General features: G+C 41.4%; 1 protein-coding gene across 10 annotated transcripts in view; it reads left to right on the plus strand.

Moving 5' to 3' along the window:
- The window catches only part of FAM13A (family with sequence similarity 13 member A), a 149,750-nt gene that overhangs the window by 92,348 nt on the left and 32,971 nt on the right, over positions 1 to 24,431 (plus strand). For 7 of the 10 annotated variants that reach the window (XM_069784743.1, XM_069784729.1, XM_069784737.1 and 4 more), the window contains 5 exons: positions 6,192 to 6,233; positions 16,297 to 16,341; positions 17,940 to 18,119; positions 21,002 to 21,188; positions 24,113 to 24,189. In XM_069784743.1, the coding sequence (XP_069640844.1) occupies positions 6,192 to 6,233; positions 16,297 to 16,341; positions 17,940 to 18,119; positions 21,002 to 21,188; positions 24,113 to 24,189 (531 nt within the window). The remainder of the gene's footprint in view (positions 1 to 6,191; positions 6,234 to 16,296; positions 16,342 to 17,939; positions 18,120 to 21,001; positions 21,189 to 24,112; positions 24,190 to 24,431) is intronic. The other 3 variants (XM_069784731.1, XM_069784736.1, XM_069784740.1) reach the window with 3 other exon arrangements.

Genomic DNA, 24,431 nt, shown 5'->3' on the forward strand with positions numbered 1-24,431 from the left:
GAGCAAGGGTGGTATTGCTCAACAACTGATGGCAAGCGCTGACTTTTAATGATGACCATTTTATCACCACAATGTTATCATGTTAGATTAAATTTATGGTTACTCTTGCATCAAGGATGATATTCTTTCTTCTTTTGCATACATACCTCAGTATTTATTTGAAGGAAATTTATTTTGAAGGCTTTATTTGAAGGAAGAGGCTTATATTGCCTGCTATTTCTCATTTGCAAAAACATTACCTTTTACCCACTGCTGTGAAGCATAAACTATGAGTAAATCACTCTATTGGGAAAATAATTATGGAATAAATTTTCATGAGCAGTTTCAATCTTGCATTTGTCGTAAGCTTGAAACAACTTTTATGGGGAAATGACCTGGGGGTTGAAGAAGTGCTGAAAAATTTGTGAATAAGAAAAGACATTCAGCAAAAAGCACTACTGTGGCCTCAAAATTGAGGCTTCCTTGAAGTTGTTTTTAGTGTTAATGTTGAATGTCAGAATAAGTAAGTAAACAATATTGTTAAAATCCTCTACAATTGCAAAAATGGCATGTATGTTAATCCAAGGTGGCACAACGGTTCTAAATGGTGGGAAGAAAACAAGAGGGAGGTAACTTTGAAGTCTTAACAAGTCACCCAAGCTTAGCCTTTCTTCTCTTCCCCCCAAAAGCATTAACTTTTGATACCATTAGTAATTTGATGTCACTGAATTTTCAATGCTTTTTCGTTTGCTTGCATTAAAATTAGATGCTATCTCATTTCCTGAAAAAAGTATTCTCGCTAAAAAAAAAAATTAATTTCTTTTGAAGTCCAGAATATCTGTGGTGGAATAGAAAGTGAGTGATTTCTTTATCTAATTTTTGAGGTCAGAACAAATAGAGCCTATGGCAAGGCATTAGGAAAACATGACCTTGGCTGAACAGCATGACCTGCCAGTGTCTAGGCCCTTTGTCTCTGGTGCAGAATGTTGACACTTGAGTCAAAGTACATTTTCATGATTGTAAAAAAAAAAACAAAAACCAAAAACACCAAACCCATATTATTTTCATTTAATCGATGAAATGTCCGATTTAACTTTTAAAAGAGAAGTGGAGTAGGAAAGCAGTGGTAGCTTTACAATGGAGGTTCTGGTGCCAGCAAGTCAGGATGGAAGAACTGCTGATAATTAAGTGCAAATAAAACAAGGGGGAAGGGTGCTGAGCCACCCTCTGACCTAGGCTGAGAGCTCAGGCCTGTGAGGGAGCTGGGACAGGGGTATCCCATATGCATGTAAATAAATTGGGAGCTCTCGTCTAAATGGGTGTTCTACAGCTTCAGCTCTGCAACAGGCTCAGCAGCTCCTTTATTCTTTCTGAAGGGCAAGATGAGACATTAGAGAGAAAAAAAAAAGGAAAACCATCATTGCATATTTGAGAATGCAATGGGTGAACAGTTGTCTGTAACATTCTTGTTGCAAAAGAGGGAGGCAAAAAAAGGTAGCTGTAATGGAAGTTTATGATTTAACAGTTAGACTTCATCCAAGCTTTCCTATTTCCTTCTTTAGAGACAGAAAGGATGCATTGAATAAATGCTGTAAAATACACGTGCCTGAAAATCCTAAGATGTGCTAAATGGCAATACTAGCATTCCTTCCAGTCTGACGAACTTTTTTGTTAGCTCAGTGGAGGTCACAAACATAACAATATTACTTCTTTAGCCGTAAAATAAAGAAAACAAGTTTTTTCAGTTTGGTTGGTATTTGGTTTGGGTTTTGGCAAGAAGGAAGTGATCAGCTATTTAGGTATCCTTTAGGAGTGTGAGAAATTGCTCTCCAAAGTACTGTATGAAAGAGCAATTCATTTCTGTTTAATCCCTTGGCTTAGGGGAGCTATGTATATGTCTGAGAAGAAAGAGACTGCTGTATTTTGCACTCACCTGCTTGGCTGGGTAGTAAGTGATAATTCAAGAAATAATTGAATTTTTTTTAAAGTTATTTCATCCCTTCAGTGCCTTGTGGCCATAAAACGTGTAAAGCTGGACAAAACTTTGAAGGTTTAAAAAAGAAACCGAAACCACCTAATTTACTACTAAACCTGCTTGCCTAATGGGTAAATTCTTTGCTGGCCAAGGTAGAAATTTAGACTGTGTAAGAGATGCACATCAGAATGTCTTGTCCCCTCCGTACTGTGGACAGCTGGCTTGGTTTGCGAGGTCATTGTGCCAGGTATTAAGCTTTCCTTTCTTTCTGGAAGGGTTGTATATCCCTTTAACCAAAGGAGAATTATGCAGCCCAAGTACAGTACAGTTAAATATTAAACATATCTTAATGACTTCTAGCATTTTCTTTTGAAAGGATACATGGTAGAAAGGGCTTCCTAGCAATACTAATAAGCCCTTCACTACAAGGTGTTTTAAAAACAAGTAAGCAGTTGGGTTTTAATCAGCACAGTGTGAGTGATGGTAACGAAGAGTCCTGTGTGGAAGTTTTTAAACCAATTTCTAGCCTATTTATTGTGTAATACCAACAGATGATCATTTATGATTCATATCTTGTACACTTTTGCTTGCCTGTCTCTTTTATATCTGAAGCCATGTGATTAGATATACACAGGTTTAAAACCTCTCAAACAATTCTCATTTCTTCCATTAAACTAATCTATGCTTGTGAATATAATATAAGCACATCAGTTTAATACCTTACAACACAAATAATTCATTATTTCATAAAGTATTTTAGTCAAAACAGAATCCTTGTGCACTAATTGATTGTAGTAGGGCTTGGTAGTCTCACATCTAATTTGAGGGATTGTGAATTATGTGGAATATCTGGTTTAAATCTGTAATTTACAGAGCTCATGCCTTGCAGCTTGCACAGATGAGTTGACTAAGGTGCATGAATTTAGGGAAAGATGTTTGGGATATGTTGGTTTCAATGATTTAGGGGGGAAATGGATAATGTGCTTTACTCAGATGCAGGAAATCTTTCTAAAGTTAAAAGATTTTTATGGTTTTCTCAGAAGTCTACATTTCAAACTAGTTAGCTTGGAGCTCTTCATCCCATATGCAGCTACTGATCAGTGCTGCATGTGTAAAACTATAAAGCACTATTGGATGAGAGATTATGCACAGCTACAATTATTACCAACCATGTGAAATTTTGAAACGTAATGGTCTAAATGAAACTGGTATTTGGTTTCTGACTTCTCTAGAGCTTCTTTCTCCCCCATTCCCAGCTAATATTCTTAAAATATTTGTTTCCCCTCAGTTACTTTGTATGAGTGGATAATGTTTTTTTTGTACAGATATAATACCAGCTTGAACTTGTGGAGCAGCGCTTGTACTTGCTGTGGAATAAAAGGAAGGAAGTGCAAGAGGTTTCAGAGTCCCTGCTGAATGGTACTTTTCCATCTGATCTGTCAAGGCAACTAGTGGGACTATGAATATAAGAAAGTTATTCGGACTTTTTCAGTATCCCTGTGCTTCTGTGACTTGGAAGCTAATAACAAACTCTGAGATGAGGAAGGGTTTTTATGATGGAAAAAAAAGCGTGTTTGGTGCTGCTTTGACAACTGCCACTTGTACACAATGGTGTCATTTGAATTAGCATTGATGCACAGAAATCTTGATTGTGCTGTGAACATTTCTCTACGTGAGAAAACATTTTTCATGTTTTGTGTCCACCACTGGTCCTTGTTTGCATTGAGATAACAAGTACAGCCATTAACGTAATGAACTGAACACAAAAAACTTTACCAGCAGCTTTGTGAGTTTAAAGCAGCTTCTTTACACTTAAAAAAAAAAAAAAGTATATTCCGTAAATGCTAAATAAAGAGATAACTTATGCACACAAGCAAGATGCATACCATCAAGGGAGGGAGCCTGTACCTGGCAGAGGTTCTTGGCCATACCTTTGTTGCAGGTCATCTTCTGGGAAGGGCAATGATGGGCACTTCATGTTTCCCTCCACTTCTTCTAGGCAGTCTCAAAGCCGTAGCGGTTTCTCACAAAGACCCTTTAGGTGATGTTTGCCTCGGTTCATGCACAGACAGCTGCGTTACCTACCTTGCTGCAGACAGGTGCCGTCAGCCTGCTCTGCTCCGTGTGCTGGCTGGGTCTCGGAGGAGAGGGTTCAGTGCTCCCGCAGCCCCGGCTGGCTGAAGATGGGCTTGTAGAAGTGGCAGCGAAGTTTCCAGTAGCAGCTGTGCTCCCAGTCTTCTTGGGGAGCTGCTGAAAACTGCCCAGTCACTGTTGTGTTACAGAGGCGATGCAAGTTTTGGCAGACCGCGCTGGTTTCGGAAGCAGCTTCTCTTCCTTCCTGTCTGTGGTATTTGGTGTTACCCTAGAATCAGTATTTCGGGCTTCCTGCATAATATGCTGGAAGGTCTTTTCTGTAGAAGCCTGTAGTTGTCGCTTTATAAATCTCTGTGTACTGGGCGGGGGGGGGGAGGGAGGTGTCAAAATGATGCAGAATTAAATCCCTGTGATTTTTTTTCTGGCACACTGGCTTGCTTATCTGTCTGTCTGTCCACCTTTCTGGCCTTACCAGCTCCCTTGCATCCTGCCTCCTCCCTTGTGCTCTTGTCCCCCAGATAAATTTGGTGTTCATATTTGTGGATCTGTTATAACATTGGCTGGGTTCAAAATGAGCCACTGTGAAATCTGCCTCTGGCGGTATCAGTGTGAGAGCAGGGTGCTTTCCTGGCTGCAGGCCAGTTTCAGCTCATCTTGCTGAGGGAGTTTCCTGCTGGCTTCAGTGGAAGCTGCAAAAGGTACCTCTGAGTATTTGATCTAGCTACAAAACCCACGGAACTGTCCCTTTCACCTTTATTCTGTGCTTAGAGAAGTTTTTATAAACAGATAAATAAAATCCTTAAAAACTCAAGAGATCAATGGACTCAGGCTGGCTTTTCAAAAATTGTTCAAGCTTGATCTACTTCAGATCCCTGTTGAAGTTGGTCAGGGTGTTAAAGCCCCCAAGTGACTTGAGTTTGAAGCTGAGCTTACCTCACCTAGAGGATTCTATGATTCTATGATTCTCCCATATTCTGTCATCCTCTGAACAACCTCAAAAGCGATGGATGCCTTCACAGCATGGCAGTGCCCCGGGACCTGTAGCTGAGTACCTGTGGCAAATTACTGAGTGCTGGTGCAGTCCCAGGCTGCTGAAACAGTGGGAAAGCAGCAGGGAAGTGTTTGGTTTCCAGCGCCTGCGGGATGTTATAATTTCTGCTTTTGTTTAAAGTAATTTATGCAGCTTCTCGTCTTTTCTGCCTTTCTGCCGAACTTGCTGTGTTCTTCAGCAGACCCAATTAAAAGTCCTTTGGGGATGAATCGACCTCGATGGCATTTCCTGTGTGCTTGGAGGAGGGCGAGTGTCCTACTCTGGAGAATTACAAAGCTTACATGCCCTGCAAAGCCGACCATTTATCTGGTTGGAATGATTAGGTGAAATTCATTTGCACCCCTCCTTACAGCGGCACAGTCTTAAATTGACTTAAACAGTCAGTCCACCACACCTTTATGCTTCAGTGCCCCAGCAGCTCATTCTTACCCTTGTGCCAGCACAGGCATGATGAGCTGAATCAGGGAACTGGTTGGCCACACACGAGGTAGTTATGTTTGGGCCAGGCCAGTTGACCACTGAAACACCGTTTTGTCAAGGGAGCTCCACACCAGCTGATGGTAGCCCCTAAATATCAAGGCTAGGGAGATTTCAGCATAGTCAAATTGGCTTTCCACAGGAGTGATAAAACTGGGGAGTTTGTAGCCTCATGCGTACACTCATGGCTGTTTCTTTGGTCTCAAGATGGCTTTTTCTCAAATTTTGCTTTAATACGCAGATTTTTTAATTCTGGAACAGCAGACGGCAAAAGGCTCTGGTGGTTTTGCTGGCAAAATGCTTTACTGTTGCTATGGGAATAGTCCTTGCACTGCTGCAGAGCCAGAGTGACTCCTGGCCATCTAGCAGGAGATCTGTTACACCACGTTTGTGGACACTGAGAAATGAGTTGGATACTCAGGATTTAAGGAATGTAACTTAAAAGCTTTCTTCCGTGAGTACAACCAGAGGACAAAGTAGACATAAGTGTTACCTCTGTAACAGGTGTACTGTTTTACTTTTGTTATGTCTGCTTTTTAAGAGTAAGTATCTTGAACTGCTGCAAATACAAGACAGAGCTGCATACTAACTTTAAAAAATATGTTTTGTTTTTAGTTCCCAAGAAGATGAGCGGCCTATGTCACCCTTCTATGTGAGGTATTTACTCAATCTTTTTAATTTGCTTTTCTGTGTGGTATTGACTTGTTATTGGAATTAAATGTGGGGAGTGATGCCAGAAATGATGAACAGACTGTAATCAAACTGAAGATTAATGTTAAGTTTGTACTGACTGCTCAGCTAGTGGGATGAATGAGTCTTCAGAGATAAAAATTGTGTTGCAGTTTTTTTGTATTTAGAGACAAGGCTCAGGGTTTAATGCCAGTCTTGTAAATTCTTAATTAGAAGATGGGCATTCGTTTCCTCTTTTCTTCAGTTCATTATGTAGCTTAGATGCCTGTCATGAGTCACTTATAATCTGCGGGCACAGGAGAGATTTTTGCCACAAGCTTTGAGGAACCGGCAGCATGTGCTGCTCAGAAAGAAACCAGGAACCAGATGGTGAGTCAGCAGCCCATGCAGCAACTGCTCCTCTGCTGCAGCCCAGAAAAGGAGAGTGCTTGGGTCCCCAGCGTGCCTGCCTGGAGGGAATGGCGCTTGTGCTGCATTTGAACAAATTGTGTTTCTTGTTTTGTCAACTGGAGGCCAAAGTCACTGCTTGTAAAAAGTGGCCTAATTCTGTTGACATCAGTGAAAGTTTGCACTGTTTGCTTCAGTAGCAGGCTCAATTCCAGTGCTTTCATTTATACTTAGTGGAAGAATAGGAGCCAGAGCAATTAACAGTGAAGGCCTGCAGAGGAGGAAGGGACAGATATTATAATAGGGTTCTTTGATCTCTGCAGTGTTTAAACAAATAAAAAGAAATCCCTGTGGTGCTTTTTGTGCGAGCAGTGATATTTGGAAATTACAGTGATCTTTTAAATTTGTTAATTCTCTTGCGTATATTCCTATTTATCTTTGTAACTCGGGTTTTTTCTTAAAGAATTTTTCTAGCATAAACTACAGAAAGTGTGCATTTCATGCACACTCTTAATATGGAGACTTGCATTAGAACTGTGCAGAAATGTGGGTCAGTGAACTGTTCATGGACTAGCCCGGTTGCAGGGTCTTGTCTGCCTTCCTGTTGATGCACTGTCATTCCCTGCAGCATATTTGTGCAGATGTTGCCTAGTCTGTGCTTCAAAAGCTCCAAGCTGTCCGAGGAGGTTCTGCCTTTTCCTTTGGGAGATTATTTTGTAGCTGCATACGTTCCCCTGTCACAAGTTTTCTCCAGTTTAAGTCCTTGTCCTGTCTTTCCACTGAAAATAGTCCCCTTTGTTCTTTCTGGCTAGATGTGACCTTCAAATGATTGTAGGCTTTCATTACATTTCCATCTGCTTAAAACTGTCCTTTCAAGCCCTTTCCTGGATCATGAAAAAATGATCCGGGAAGGAGATTCTCTTCAGCTGATCTTGTCAGGATTGCCAAGGAGATGAGGAGCAAGGAGTGGACCTGAGGAAACTGGTATCAAAGCAGGACATTTCTGAGGGGGAGGAAGCAGGTTTGGAAATTTGGAGAGAGATGTGGGCATATTAGGATGGGGAACAAAGAATGAGTGTGTCCATTGGAGTGAAGGGCTGGCTTTCCATGGGTATATCTATCTTGCAAATAGGAAGGGAACAGTTAGGAATAAATACATAGTTGGAAAGTGAAGAAATGGCTAGTAGGAGCAGAGAGGGAGCAGCACACCTTGTGACATAAGGCTTCATGCCAAGCTTGTGTCTTTTGTAACATTTCTGAGACACAATTACTTGTAAATAAAACTAACAGCTTGTAAGCCTTGCTATTTATCACACATCAGAAATGTGTACTCCTGAGGTCAGTTGCCAAGTGCAGTTAATTTGGCAGGAGAGCTGGTGTTGGCTGGACAATTCATGGTGCTTCAGCAACTGAGAACTTGAGTGGGTGGCCAGTTTTTTCTGTTCAACTTTGAATGTTCTAATTGTTGCCCCAGAGCTGTGCATGACTGATGTAGGAATTGCGTTTCACACCATGGAAAAGGAAGGTGAGACTGTCTGCTTTAGCCTACTGATGGTCAAATCTATTTTTATTGCTACCAGCCATACTTGCATAGTTTGAAGTACTGTTCAAGTAATCCTTTAAGTGAATCATGAATGTGTACATACAGAGCAGTTGCTGCTGCATCTATACAATAGTTCCATATGGATAATTATGCAACAAGTTAATTAAATGGGAACAAGAGCTCTTTAGCTTCTAAACACTGCATAATACTTGGCTTTTGCCAGACTGAAGGAGCATTGTGTCCCTCTGTAAACCAGTTTTGGTAGGATCAAACCAGAGACTTGATTCTTCAGTGATGTACCATGTCAGCTGACAATAGAGATGTTTCCCTGGATTTTATTTTTAACAATAAGGCAAATGCTCAAGCTCTTAAGTTAGAACTGTCAGAATGGTACCAATACACTATTTCTTAAAATGACACTGATTTAGGGTTGTGGATTTGTTTGGGTTTTTTTTCTTTAGACTTTGGGAAAGTCATGAGCAAGTATACAATTAATCACCACTGCTGCTCTGTAAGGGAGTAAGCAGTCATTAACAGTACAAGAGTAAGTGGTAAATAAGGCAAAATGTGACATAGATTTCTCAAGAGAGGTGATACCAGTACAACCATATTATACTTTATAAGGCTTTCCAGAGAGAGGAAGAAGAGGAGTATACCTAATCTGTCTGATGTCAGCAAAATGCTTTATATCATGCCATCTGTGTGGAGAAAATGGGCATTAGTACTAGGGCTTAAAGATGGGTAGGGAGGGGCTGAGACCTATAGGTGTCGCTGGTGGGAGAGGAAGGAGATTGCTCGTGGAGCTTCTTAAGTGTCATGGACTTTTTTTCTTTAATAGCCACTGGCATAATAAAATAGAATCATGCTCATGAATTGGGCTTATAGCAGAAATTTAGGAGGAGTAAATGGAATGGGGGTGTCCTCTGGGAGAAGATATATGACAGATATTATATAGGACAATTGAGATAGATATAGATATATGTAAAGATAAGCATGAAATATAAGATATAGAATGAAAAATAATAACATAGGTAATTGTCCTGGGTTTGGCTGGGATAGAGTTAATTTTCTTTCTAGTAGCTGGTATAGTGCTATGTTTTGGGTTCACTTTGAGAAGAATGTTAATAACACACCGTTTTCAGTTGTTGCTAAGTTGTGTTTAGACTAAGGCAAGGATTTTTCAGCTTCTGATGCCCAGCCAGCAAGCAGGCTGGAGGGGCAGAAGAAGTTGGGAGGGGACAGCTGACCCAAACTGGCCAAAGAGGTATTCCATACCATGTGACGTCATGCCCAGTATAGAAACTGGAGGGAGTTGACGGGGGGAACGGGACACTGCTGCTCAGGATCTAACTGGGCATTGGTCGGCAAGTGGTGAGCAGTTGCTTTGTGCATCACTTATTTTGTATGTTCTAATCCTTTTATTATTACTGTAATTTTATTGTTGTTATTATAATTATTATTTTCTTCCTTTCTGTGCTATTAAACATGAAATATAAGGTACAGGATGAAAAATAATAACATGGGTAATAAAGTCATAAATCTCAGGACTAATAATGAAAATCCGTGACATGAAAGGGGAGTTCCTCACATTTGGAAGTGGCAAGGAAGGAAAGGATGTGGGCATACTTGTTTGTGGAGGGATGGAAGGGAGGCATGGGATGAAAATACTCAAGTTGAAGTAATCACATGACAGTGGGTATATACAGTGAAGTATTTTCAGTATACTTAGAGAAAATATGAGTGCTCTTGTATAAGGGTCAGATGAGGCCTCATACAGTTTCAGTAACTCATGTTCCAATAGCATTAGATTTGTGAAGATGATTTAAAGAGGTGGGCAGACCCTGTTACAAGATAGATAAAAGAGCGGGAAAGGCTTATTTACCATAAGAAATGAACCAGAATACACATATTCCCTCTGGGTTTTATAGACAGAGGGGAAGGATTGTTTATGTTAAGTAACCATATTGATGTAAGAGAAAATGTGTACAAACAGGCTATGAATAAATTTGGGCAGAAAATCAGAAATTTTGTAGCTGGTGCCCTCTTTTGTTGGGCATGGTAAGGATGAGTTGGGCTTGACCAGTTCCTGAGATTTTGGATTTGAATCCATTCACCTGCTGCTGACCCGGGTTATCCTCTCCCTTTCTGTACTCCTTGGTAAGGGAATTTGTTGACTCAGCTGTGCTCAATACCAGGCAAGGAGATTTCTGCACTGTTAAAAGAAGACGAAAACCTTGCTGGGTGATTGATTGTTCCAGCGAGTCATGCCCGAAGGGCATTTATGTTCCAAAGCCTTTTGTAACAAAACCTTGTGGTAAAGGCAGTTGAGATTTGTTAAAAAATGTGTAGTACTGCTCCTTGTATAATTCTGTAATAAGACTGTGAATGCCAGCTGTACTGAGTAATCAGTGCTGAGAAACTGTGCAGTTTCAGGTAATGAAGCAGCATCTGGCAACAGCAGTTCCCTGTAAGCACACTTCTATTCAACGTGTGCAATGAGTTTTTAGAAGACAAGGAATCTACAGACATGCTTCATGCTGGTGTATATGCTTTAGATTTGACATGAATCACATAGATGGTTTCAGAGGAGTTTCCTGCTGAGTACATCCTGAGATAAACCACGGTGATACAACAGGGGAAAGAAGCAAAAGCTTTGTAGTGTAGAGCTTCCTTGTTAACATGGAGAGCATTAAACTGAAATTGGTTTGAGACATGACATCACAAGCAATGCCAAAAATTGCATTAGATACCCATGAGCGTAGGGCAAGGTGTTGGACAGTTTCGCCTGTTTTAGTACTTACTTTCCGTGAAGTACTAATATCCTGTTGGCAGTATTTAGTACAGCTGACTGTTTCTCCTTTTAGCAGTTGTTATTTGAGATAACTCTTTTTATATGATGCAGATCAAGTATTCTTAGCCTGTAGGATATTGGGTAAGAGGTTTTACTCTGTTCTCAGGTCAATTTTCTGAAGAAACTGAAAAATCTTGTTCTAGATTTCACGCTTGCTCAGAAATTTGCTTGGCCACTTTCCCACTGGACGCTTCCTCCTCAGTGGGATGTGCCATAAGAGGTCCTGAGACCAAAGGAGTGCTGGGCCCTTTTACAAATCGTGATTACGTTGTGTGATGTATGTTAATGTCCTGCATCACATCAGCACTGGCTGAAAATAAACACCAGGCTGCTAGATGCCCCTGCTCATAGTGTCCAGCTACTTGTGCAGGTCTGAGGCCCCCCAAGGAGTATTTCCCTTCTCTGTAGAGCAACCTGCACAGACACAGCCATCCAAATTCACCGAGCTAAATCAGGTGGCGTGTATGAATCCCCTTTGAATCTCCTTCAGGGTTGTCTCTGCTGCAAGCAGTAGGTGTCAGTGTGCACCCATCATAAAGGGTGATCCCAGTGCAAGTAAAAAACAGCAGGAATCCTGAAGAAAACAAGACAGTTGCTTTTAGTGGGGTTAGTTTTCTGCATAGTAAGAAGGATAATTGGATCTGAGCTTGTAAAAGTGTGAAGGTGCTGAGAAAACATTGAAAGTGTGTCCTCTGTGTGATGGGACATCCCAGTGACTAAAAGCACAATCTCTTTATTTCTAAACTCATTATTTTCACATTTTATATGCAGACACAATCCTGCTGTTTGGGGAATGTGTGTCAACTGAAGTAGCTGTCTTAAAATAGATCCTATGTGAGTCTGCAGTATTTGCATGTCACAGTGTGCAACAGTTGTAGAGAGTGAACAGTGTTTAGACCATATAAATACCTATGAAAAAGGAATTTACTAGGTCATGGGTTGGAATAATATATTCAGGAGGACTTCAGAAATTTCCCATCTGAAATGTCAAAGCCATTTAAACATCCTCTACTTTGCTGGAATGGCAAAATGGTAAAAAGTTTTTGCATTTATTGAGGCTTTCTTACTGTTGTGCTTGGCTTTAAAAATAAAAAAAAACCATGAAAAAAAATAGCTTTGCTTCCTGAATAAAGCAGATGGATTGTAAATAAATCTCAGCAATGAGTGGCCTTGATTCCAGATTGCAAGTATAGCTTATGATTTGGGCCGTTAAGTATGGTCAGGAATTAATTCATTGACTTCCTAAATGAAAACCCAATCTGGGAAAATACTATGCTACTAAGTCAGTTTGCTTTGGTTGATGTTTTTACTTTGGCCTTTTAATACCTGGATGCTAATACATTTTGTTCAATAGTGCCTTCAACGAAAAAACACAGGAGAGGGGGTTTGGTATCCAACTGAGTTACTTGCCTACTGTCACAAGATGCCCAATACAGACCAGACAGGGTGCAGGTATTGCATGAGAGAATTCTCACTCTGGTGCCTATCTTTTAAACCTAGAGAGAATTAGTTAGGGGGCACAGGGCAGATTTAATGTTGTTAAAGGTGATGGAAAATACCACCCTCCCATACTTGAGGTTGAAACAGAATGGGAGAAGAGGCCATGCAGTAAGAGTTTACCTTACAGGTGAAGCAAGACGTTATCCAGAGCTGATGGGGCACCTCTGAAAGTGAGCAAAGACTTCGGTAAACAAGTTAGCAGTGGTAAGTGCTAGAGGTCAGACTTCCTGAAAGGAAAAGCTTGAGGGTCATAAGAAGCCAGTTCAAAAGTTGATAGTGCTTAAAACAGCTGTGTGCCTTGATGCAGGTTTTGTGGCTGGCTGGCTGAAAGTAAAAGTCCCCAGCACTGGGAAACTCTCCTGCTGCTTTCTGTCACCCAAGGAGAACCTTTAATTTCTATCAAAAGTCGTTAGTTCTCAGGATGCTCAGCAGCAGCTGCATAATTTAATAAAGATAATCTAGCTGTGGAGATAACTGACCATATGTACCAGTGAAACGGAGCAGACATGAGGACAAAATAATTAACTGAAGCAGAACGTGAGTTCCCATTGTCCGGATGAGTTACTGAGCAAAGCAGCCCTTCCAAGGCAGCTGTCTGCACAGGCCGGCATGCCAAGAGGGCTCTTCTGGGCACGGCTCGCCTCGCCTGCTCCATGAAGAATAAATCCAACGGCAGAGTGACTTTTGCCACTCAAGAATTTTGGAAAACCCTGCAGGATACACCCCACCTGCCTGGTTGCTATTCTGGGCTGTGAAATCCTTACAGGGCTGTGCCTTTCCCTGAGTTTGCTAACATGCTCGAGCACCTCCTGCTCTGTCCCTGGGCGGGCTCGAATCCTAAAGCCACTGTGTAACTCTCTCCCCTCCACCATTTGTTTTGGATGTGAACTTCCTTGATGCGCAAAAGGTTGGTGCGGAGCAAATCAAGCCATTTAGCAATGCATTTAAATTAAGCGTCAAAATGAAATAGCAAGGACAGTTACCCATTGTGGAATTAAAAGAAATATAGTGTATCTGGAAAAACACTGATTTCAAATCTCTGCCTTACGGGGGCGGGGGACGACGACTGATAAAAAAAGCATTAAAATATCACAGGGCTAAGAATAAAGTTATATTCAGTATACAAGGAAGTACCATTTAGAAGGGAAATACAAAATCAGAATGTCAGAGCTTCATTTTGTAGTCATCCACTCAGCTGGCACGTAGGTGTATATATATTTCCTTGTTATTTGTTGGTAGTTTGAAAATCACCATATTACTGGCTGAATCTGCATTGTCTGAGTAGGGTTTTTCTAGATACCACAAAGTAATTGTTGCGCAAAGATGCATCATTATGAATTAGCAAGGTTAATGGACTTAAAACTGAATTGGTGTTAGTAAAGCACATGGTTAACTGAGAATTGACAACTACAGAATGTATTGGGGTGTTGTGAAAATTTTTGGCATTTTACTTAGATATTTTTGCAGCTTTATCTTTTGTTTCTTCTTTTTACTACTTTTCGTGTAAAGAAGCTGGTGAATTTTCAGTAACGATGCGAGGGATTTGCAGATAGTGACTGTTGGCCTTGACCACCGCAGGCGGGGTTAACAGCCTGAAGTTTTATTCACGTACAGTATCTAGCCTTTCATTAAGTTTATGTGAAACAGGAGTTTGCATTTTTGCACACTTTTGCAGTATTAATCCTGTTGGAAATAGAGGGAAGAGCTGTTTCCCGAGATCTGTCTTGTCTGATGGGTAGATACACCTACATCCAAGGGATGTTTTAAAAAAACTAAAATCCAAACAATCCTATCTCCCCCTCCACTACCACTTTCCTGACGTGAAAACTGAGAAGAAAGGTGTGATAGAAAAGACACCCCCACTCAGTATGGATTGCATGTAAATATATAGAAAGTTGATGCAATATTAACTTACTCCCACACATGTAGGAGCCGTAGCCAGCACATGAATTGTATCTTGTAATGTGGTTTAGCCTACCACACTAGCATCTTACTTGCTAATTCATCTCTCATGGGAGGCCAGGTCTTAAAAAATAGTTTTGGGCTGGGAAGAGGCCAAATAGTTTATTTAAGTGAACAGGAAAGCAAGTAGGGTGCTTGAAATGTGCACTTCAAATTGCAAAGCCATCCAGTAGTTAATAGTCAAGATGTTACGTGTGGGAAGAGAGGGATCTTGCAAATTTTTTTTTTCCTATATGCAGATTGCATCTCCATAATAAGTACAGTGATAGTTGTTTGTATGTCTTCTGTTCATGAAATCATCTGAATGACACACCTGCTCGGGTGCTGTGCAGGTAATGTGGGATATACTGGCAAATCCGTAACTGCTTTCATGCTGTGTCGCTGCTCCAGGGACCTGTGCCTGGGCTGGAGATGAGCACTGAGTGAAGCCGGCACTGGAAGGGATGCGTGTGTGGTTAGGGCACGCTGTTTTACCCACAGCAAGGTGAACTCACTGGCCCAGCCAAAGGAAGCTGAAGCGTATTGTGAGTCTGATCCGCAGCTGGGTGTTTGTGGGGTTTGTACTTCACTACAGGAGTTAGGCTGTTTTGTTGGTTTTGTTAAACAGGCTGTAGTGGCCCTTTGTTTACCCTTCTCATCCTCTGTTGCCTGCCTTCCACCACAAGTGATACTCAAGCCCAGGAAAACTACAGAGTGGTTATCATCTGAGAGAGCTGCAGCTTCTTAGCTAGCTCTAGATCTCTATGGTGAAGTCCAAAGTATTGAAGGGAAGCAGAGAGGAAACCTTTGGTTAGTGAAGTCAGCTGTTGGTGGTTCTTCTGCATAGGAACAGTTTGGGAGAAACTGGTAAAGACTGAAAGCAACGAATAGCTGTTTTGGCAGGAAGCACATCTTGCATCCAGCCTGGCTCGTACCCTGGCCACACAGTGCCATTTTATTGGGATATATCAGCCAGTGGTACTGCTAATTCCTCTGCCGATACAGGGATCAATCGAAATGAAACCCCCAGGCCTGTAACATGACTTAATGATGATCGCAGGCAGGATTAATAGGCAAAAAGTGTCACCTTATCTGCACAGCCAAGCCAGCATAGGGGAAGAAGGGGGCAGAATGGGACTCAGGTTGGCAGAGGGAGGAAAGCAGTGACAGCTGTGCAAGGTGGCACGTCAGCTTGTTCAGAAGGGCTTTAAACAGCAAGCAATGACACCTACAGTCATGTCAGCTCTTCCTGAGCCCGAAAACAGACTGAGGGAAAAGGGCAAGAAGAGAGCATACATTTTATTTTTGAAAATGTGAAGCAAAGAACATGAGTATCAAAGAGCGGCAGGAGGAGAATTGTGCAAAGCCTGTATTTTGCCTTTGTCCTCCATTAATATTTAAATAAATTTTTGTTGTCTTAAGTGCCCTTTCACAGCGTATACATTTTCAAGTCGGCCTCAAAAGGCAAGGACTTCTGTGATGAGGCTAAACAACCTGCAGCAGCAGAAAGCTCGGAAGAAAGCAGAAGAAACCTGCAATGTGCTGAGGTTGAAATACTTTCCATTAGACCTTGGCCTACTGCAAGGGAATGACAGGGAAATTAATTTGTGAGGATATTGGCATTGTCAAAATGTTACACATCACTGTGGGAGTGAAAATTCCTTAAGGGGAAAACTTGTGGCATGTACATGCAATTGTTGTTGAGACAGCTCAGACCTTTAAATCTTAGTGCTGCAAAGGACAAGGGATTTTAAGACCTCATTGTGATAATTAGATCTAACTTTATGCTCTTTTTTTCTTTTACACAGTGCCCACGTATCACAAGTCAGTAATAACATTCCTGCTACGGGAGAGTAAGTGTCTCTTTTACAATTTTGTAGCTGCCTTTTTTGTATATTGGAGCTTTTTAAAGTATTGCTGGTTATTCTTTGATTTCTCTTTAACGGTTGTTCTTACACAAACAAAAAAAGAGTGTTTCCCAAACCAATGCATCTGCAATGATAATAAATCACTTCCTTCTGAAAAATTCTCAGGCCCTTGGTTCTTTCCTCGCACTGTGCCTGTGATGTTTTGGTTAGGCAGAACTTGGATATTTAGAGAAGCCTTTCGCACTATGTCATTGTCTTGCTCGTTTGCACCCTGTTGCATCCCAGCAGAGGATGGGGCTTGACCCCACTACCATAACTGGGCACAGCAGAACTAACAAGTTGGCTCCCGTGCCGGAGCTGGAAATTCCCAATGGCTGATGGGTTTGCATAACTGATTCTTGTCAATACATGAAGCACAGACATACTTGCCTAGTTAAACCATGTGGGGTTTTTTGCAGTTGCTAAGATCTTTTGACTTTTTCAGGAACTGCAGTCTCAGCAGACTTACAACTGTAGCAACTTAGCAACAACTTTCGTAAATTCTCTGGAGAAGTCAGCCCAGGTACAGGTTCCTATACTCATAGCTACTCAGTTGAAAATTAACCAGCAAATCCTGCAAATAACTTTTTTAATTATGGAAAAGGCACTAGGAGCTATGTATGGACTTTGAACAGGCAAGTTTGAAAAACTCATTCTTCAGCAGTCTGCTTAAAGCATTGCAAGAAACAGGGATGGGGCGAGGATGTACAAAAATGTGTTGCCAAATGATCTTTTAAAAAAAAAAAATATTTAGATTTTGCCCATAAAAACTTCCTCTAATTAAGGAAGGAAGGAAGGAAGGAAATGTCAGTACCAAAATGAAGGGAGGTTTGGTTGTGTTGAAAGTTCAAGTAGTGTCACATCTTTAACTGATGCAACTGCAGAGTCTCCCTTGCTGTGGCTTGTGTGGAAGCCCTCTTACTGCCAGTGGGCGTGATGGTGATCTCACACCAGAGTAAGTCAGGGGTGGCTGTGAGTGAGTTCATGGCACAAGAATGGTGCAAAACCAGCAGAACCAAATCCATGCTTGGTGACCAAGTTAAGCATATGAGGAGTTTGTAGTGAGGTGCTGTTTGCGTGTTCTCATCCTTGTGTGGGATAGCAGTGAATCACCTTCTTGCAGATGATCCATTGCCTTACTGAGCTCGGATTGCACAAGAGTCTTGACCGGTGTCAGCATGGCTGGATATCAAATACAATTTTGTCAGGGCAAGGACTGTTAAAGTGGAGGGTGAAAGTTAGGCACGAATGTCTGTAGTTGCAGTAAGTAAAATTAGCTGTTCTACTGAAGGTTCAAACATCCCTAGAAATAAAAAACAGCAAGATGAATTGGGAAGGCTCAGCTCTTCTGAGGGACCTGAACATCAGGGTATCTGAAGATTTTGGCTTAGCTCTTTGCAGATGTCACAGCCCTAGGACATTTTATACTGCCTTGCCATCATAATAAAGCATAACCTTCAGATACCGATGGTTTATTTATTGTTGCAGAGAGGGAGCTCCACAAAGTCTTTGAGCTCAATTGACCTTATTTTTCGGCTTGACAGGTATTTAGAGAAGACAATCCGCTCAGCCGTGGAGCAGCATCTCTTTGATGTTCATGGCTCAGGCGGCCAGAGTTCAGAGGACTCTGAATCGGGAACATCTTCAGCCTCTTCTAATGTGTCTGCCAGGCAGAGAAGGCGACATCACAAAGAGCAGGAGGAAGCCCGGAGAAACAGAGACATGTACGAGCCTGATTTCTTTGTTTTGGAAAGTATATTTGATTAAGTGTACCCTAGTCATGTCCTCTTATCAAGGCAATGTTAGCTCTGTTATGAAATGCACTGACCCTTGCCCTGAATTGAAAGTGCAGAGCAGACTGCAGTGCCTGTGCAGAGCTCCATTGCATCAGTTAGAGCTGAGAAATGTGGAGTTTACTAGAGGTCATGGAGTGGGGCAAAACATGATAAGAATCTGGGGTTTTTTACAGAGCATGGTAGAGTTTTTAATTACAGTATTTGGAATTGTTTAATTACAGTATTTATTGCTTTAGTGGAAATTCCCAAGCAGTTGGTCCTATTGCCTGTAACTTTCTTTAGATAAAAACATTGGGCTTAGATGCTTTTCTGAATTCAGAATGTCTTCAAAAATGAGATCAAGTTCCCCTTTTGTATGTGGAGGCACAGCTTATGTTTGAGTTTATTGAGGAGACTTGGGAGTTTGCCTGAAAGTAGAAAAATCTTCCTTTTGATTAATCAGAGTTTAAGAATTTTTATTCACCCTGTTACACAAAGTTTAAACATGATTTAGTCATGAATTTCATTAAATGTCTGTCAAAGAGTAAAAATAATACCTATTCTTCCTTTCATACTCCTCTACTTATGGCATATATTGTGTGGTACAAATGTATTACCATCACAGTCTTAACAAACACTTGCCCAAGGCATAGCTATCTTTGAGGAACTGTAACTATAGACTTTGCAAGGCCATGATCTAATCAGTGCATACACATGTCTAGCTTTAACACAGCGCTAGTTCTTGTAAATAATGTGTATAATTGACTGTAGTATTGGATTGTTAGGATTTCAAGTTAGAGTCCGAAATAAACATCTAGTGTCTTGCTGTTTTTTCCTGGGTGCTGAACTGCCCAAATCCTATTCGATCTGCACCTTCCTGTATGAAGCCACTTTTATGCAGGTGCATAACCATCAGTACCTCTTATTAATATTGTAGCCATGCTACTTCCCAAACAGACAATGCTACTGTTGTAAAAAAAACCATAGTTACAAAATAAAAAGCCATTTCCATAGTGAATGAAAATATGCTGTGAAAATGGACTGGGAAATTAGCACTTGCAAGTCACCAAAGCATCTGGCAGCAGCTCTGAAGTAGTTTTTCTTGTTGAGTAGCCCTGCTGACAGGCTTTCTCAGGTAAGTAGGTCAGAGACTGGCTAGTGTACGTGTTTGGAAGCATATAGTACTGCAGCACTTTTTTTCAACATTGTGTTACGGAGCTGCCTTTAGAGATGGTTGACACAGCTGTTCAGGTTTGGTCCGTAAAGCTGGAGCCAAGGATTTAAAGCACATCAGAAGTTTTGAGTGCTGGCTAGGGTTCAAATTTTTTTCTCTGATTCCCTTAGGTCAGATTGCTGGAACTCCTTTGGGTGAATTATCAAAACTGGGACTTTCTTTCAAAACTTCTTTCTGTTGTTGTCATTTTGATTGTCAGTGATTTCATCTCCTTGCTTTGTGATGGATCACAAGAGGATTTGTAATGTCACAAGATGGAACTTCAGATTGGAAGAGCATTTATTGCAAAAACACATACATGAACTCCCAGGCTTTGCAGACTACATGATCTACAGGCTATGTATATGTAATTGGTCTGCTTAGGGGGTTGTAAAAGCTTCCACAAAGGCTAATGTGTTATCTTAGAAGTTTAATCATAGATTTATAATACCTCTTTGTATCTCTCATCCACCAGCAGAACCTAGATATTCATGATCTAGAAGATCACTGAAACTTTCTGGTTTTCTTCTTGATCTGAATGCTTTGTCGTGCTGGCACTGTCCAGGTACTACAGAGTAACTGGTTTCTTGTCACACCAGTGCAAGTCTAGATAAATTCTACTGCTGTTTGTGAAAGCAGGCTTTGGAGTTACACAGCACTGTATAAGGCAGCTGCACATACAACAGTTAGCAAACGTTCCAGTTTCAATGTCAAGTGTAAGCAGCCTGCCTTTAGCCTCCGGTAGGGTAGGATGGTGACAGATGCATTGTGTTTCTACTGTTCCCATAATGTAGTGATGTGTTATGTATGTGCGTCTTCATTATTGCACAAAGTAGAGGGAAGACTACTAAACAGGTTGTGAAGGGAAAACTGCATGCTGAAGGACACAGCAGGCTAATTGTGCAGGGCAAGATAAGCCATATGCCAGGCGTCCAGAAAACTTGCACAAACCCTGCTAGCCCAGAGGGTCCCAGCTAGTGCATCATGTGATGATTTAAAGCTAGCTGTCCCATTCACTTCCCAACATAGCTATGTCCTAGCGGTTGTGTTGCCGTTGCAGGGAGGCATTCCCTTTTCTGTTTTGTGTAATTCCCAAATAGAAATCAAACATTTGGCTAAAGCACCACAGTCCTGCTCCTGCATTTGAGAATATGAGTAAGAGGGCTGATTATGCGGTGTCATGCACCAAAGGAGATCCTTGAACCGCAGCTGTGAATCACTTTTCTAAATTAAAAGCACGTGTCTCAAAGGAAAATGTGCTGCCTTTTCTCTATAAAAATACCACAGCCAGCCAGGAGCTCATCCAGCTTCCACATGAAGTCAGTGGGATTCTCTGCGTTGGCTTTAGTGGGAAGTGAATCAAGTCCCAAACGTTGATCCTCACAGCTTTCTCACCTGAGATGTATACTTCTGGCTTTCACTCCTCAATGGGATTTAGCATTGCACAGTGTGTGGTGTTTGCTGCAGTAGGAAGAACCAGAGATACTGGTTTCGTAGGGTGTAGAAGATGTTGCTGGAACTGCACCAGTCAGCATGATGCATTTCTCTATTGCTACCATAAATGTAGCGGGAGAGTGTTTTAAACAACCTCTTGTTGTAATGTCCCTTTTGTTTTTAGGGAAGTCATCAACAAAGAAAACATTCCCTCTGGATTCAACAGTCTTGAAGACTGTATTCTAGCTGCTCAAGAAGTAGAAAAATTACAAGACAACAACTCCGGATATCGTAGTGAAAGGAATAAACCAAAACGGCAGAAATCCAGCACCAAGCTTTCAGAGCTTAATGACAACCAGGACAGTCCTGTGGTAAGCTGGCATGCTGTACTGTTTGACACCTAGTACTAGGGTGGGAAAAAGTCTTTTTTATTTCAGTGTACATCTGGTTCCCTTGGGTAGCCATTTTTGCCTACAGTACAAGCATAGGTGACTATTTTGGACTATGGGGAACACTGGATCCCGCACTTGTAACCTTTGTGGTGAGGCAACTGAGAAGCAGTATTTCTGCTATGATTCTCTTACTCCATCCATAGTAATTTTCTCTTTCCACAACTTTTTGGTTTTTTTTTCTTCTGAATTCAGTGAAGCATTTTGGAAAGAGAAAAAGGAGGTAAGTCTCTTTCCCAGTCTTTAAAAAGTCTTGCAAGGAGGTTGGAACCTCAGATGTAGGTTCACATGTTTAGGTCAAGTTTATTTTTATATTCCTGCTAAGTTCTGAAACCGTATATCGCAAGTGACTTCTTGATGATGAGATGACAAAGGTGTTTTATGCCTTTTCCCTAAAGTCTGTGTGTTACTGTGGTGTTTGCAATTTGCAAAACACTTCAGAGTGTGTTGGTCCAAAAGATGACCCCTCTAGCTGCCTTTTACTGAGGAGGTAGATGACATGATATAACGTCCTAAAAATCTGGAATACTGTAGAATTTGCCCAGCATATTGTGTGACCTTCACAGTAGAAGACAGTTTGCCAACTTTTACAACTGTGGAATAAAACCCTTCTTCCCTCTCAGCCAAACCAGGCACTGATGATAGTGTCAGCAGTTGAGAAACTGTACTATGCTTCAACACAGGGTCTGCTTACAGTGGCAGAAGTGCTGTGCATCCCAGTGCCTGGCACCAGGCATGCATTACATGGTTACTAGTAACAGTGAAAGCTGTGTGAAAAGACTCCTTCTGAGCTATAGGGCATTTCCTTCGATTAAGTTTTAGGGCCTGCTGTGAGTGAGTTCCTTCTTAATGTGACATTGTGTTGGGAGTCATTTTTTTTAGGTCACAAAATTGCAATGATCTTATGCTCTTACCCTGTGCAGAGATTCTAGAGAAAGGCAGATTTGGCTTCTCTTTGTAATTAAAAAAGGGCAAGATGCCAAAAATGGTAGGCTGTGGTTAGATTTGGTGCTCAATATCAGTAACCTTCTCATGTGACACTTCATGAAAGAGTGCAGTGAGATAGATACACTCTCACTTTGCATCTCTGCTCGTAGCAATAGACTTTAAGATAGGCAGAGGTCAAGTGCTTACACTCTTTTCTGCACCTCTTCTCTGTACCTGTGGAGCATAAAGCAGTTTAAATGTAAATGAGAATTTGACTCAGGATTTGGGGAAGGAAAGACTGACAGAAGTGTCCGCTTTTGCTGTGGACCTGAAAAACGTTCCTGAAGTCTTAAAATGTGCCCAGAAGAAATGTCCTCAAATTTACCTGTGTCCACTGGGCTTTGCCCTGTGCCTCATTTTTTGATCTCTTGAGGGGTAAAGGCTGAAAAGAACATAAAATGGACTAACTTTGCACAAAAACCACTTTGACCAAGATAACCATCAGTGTGGTTCTTGCTTGCTTTGCTAGAGGAAGTGTCGCAGTGGGATTGTCAGCTAGGAGTATTGTTATGAAATGGCTTGCAGAGAGCACGGTGCTACTCTTTTTGAAGAGCAGAGGCTGCTTTTTAAGTTTTCATGAGTGCGCTTATTTCATGCTTGCGTTTCAGAGACTGCCAGCAGGATGTGTGGTGGTTTAGCTTTCTTTTGGCTACATCTTTACACTTCAAATAATAACCCAAATAAGACTACCTAGTTGGAGTATCAGAGGACATAACCTGCACCTTAGCATTTACTAATAGGCCTTCGTCATGTAAACAAGTTTATGATGTTGTATCTTCCTAGCCACCTTTTTCTGAGCCTTCCTGCTTTTGAAAGCCTGAGACCATATGTAGGACAGTGTGTGGAAGCTTTCCTCTTAGCTGTCTAATTGCATCTGACTCAAAAGCGTAAGTCAGCAGTGGAAAAACTGTCAGTTCCGCTTACTCTCCCAAGCAAACCAACCACAAAGCCTTAAAAGCTTGTAACTGCATTTCAGAGACATGGTAGCCAGGTACAAGTAGGACTTGAAGAATCACATTAAGCGAGGCTGGGATGATGGAGCTGTGTCACCTTATGGGGCTGGAGGTATAGCAGGTGCGAGAGGGCTGTGCCTGCCCCAAAAAGTCTGTGCATGCGGTTCCCAAGGCCAGGGCAGGAACCAGGCTCCATTCTACTGACATACTTCCTCCTATTTAAGAGGGACTTGCCCAAAAACCAGAGTAGAAAACCTCCTGGACATGTGCCCAAGTGGCAACGTGGCTTGTCTTCACAATACTTTCTTAAGCTCTTATAGGACAACAGCATTAATGTTCCTAATGGTAGTCAGGACAAATTTCAAAACAAGTTGTCATAACCAGTTTAATTTCTTGCTCTGCATTCATATTAGCGCAACTTAACTTTACCTCTGTGCATATGGCAGTCTCTTTGCATTCTTCTGCCCGTTTAAAAAGAAACGAGGGAAGGGTTTGGCTGAGAAGGGGAGTATTTTCTAAGATGAGCATAAGGAGCCATGCTGAGAAGATGCTGTGGATGCTGGTACCTGCTTTTACAGGACTTCTACACACCACAGAATTGCTCTCGAGCTCAGCCTGTCTGCCAGTCTGTAAAATGGGAACTGGCAGGGTACTATGCAGCTTTATTCTTTTAAACATTTTGAGATCACCTGATGAAAGAGATGAAGCAGCAAGCAGTTGTGGGTTTTTTGCAGGTTACGGGCAATAAAGTGTGGGGTTTGTTTTGTTATAAATGTCAGTAGTCTGATTGTTGTCTTGTTTCTAGAAGTCCTGTTGGACATTTCTATATTTGATCTGTTTAATGGCCTGCAGCTTGAATCTGTTTCTCTTGCATATCTTACTGCTTTAACATTTACTGTATTACAGAGTATGGAAAGCTTTAGCTCATCCAGGCCTATAGACAGAACAGAACCTGATGACATGGAAATTTTACCTGAAGAAAGGTGATTTTTTTTTTTTTTTTAATATATGTATGTTTGATTTTCCCTGTGGTTGTAGTACAGCCTAAGAGATCTTCCACACAGACTATGAGGTTGACATTTAGTTATGCTGCAGAATAGCATTACCCACCATGTTAGCTTCAAAGTAGAAGTGTATAGAGGCACTGCTTACTTCTGTGGGCTCTGCCCAGCAGCATATGCCACCAAGACTCTTCTCCCAGCCTGTTAGGAATGGCACTGAAGAT

The sequence above is a fragment of the Haliaeetus albicilla genome, chromosome 1 (assembly GCF_947461875.1).
Source record: "Haliaeetus albicilla chromosome 1, bHalAlb1.1, whole genome shotgun sequence".
Lineage (NCBI taxonomy): Eukaryota > Metazoa > Chordata > Aves > Accipitriformes > Accipitridae > Haliaeetus > Haliaeetus albicilla.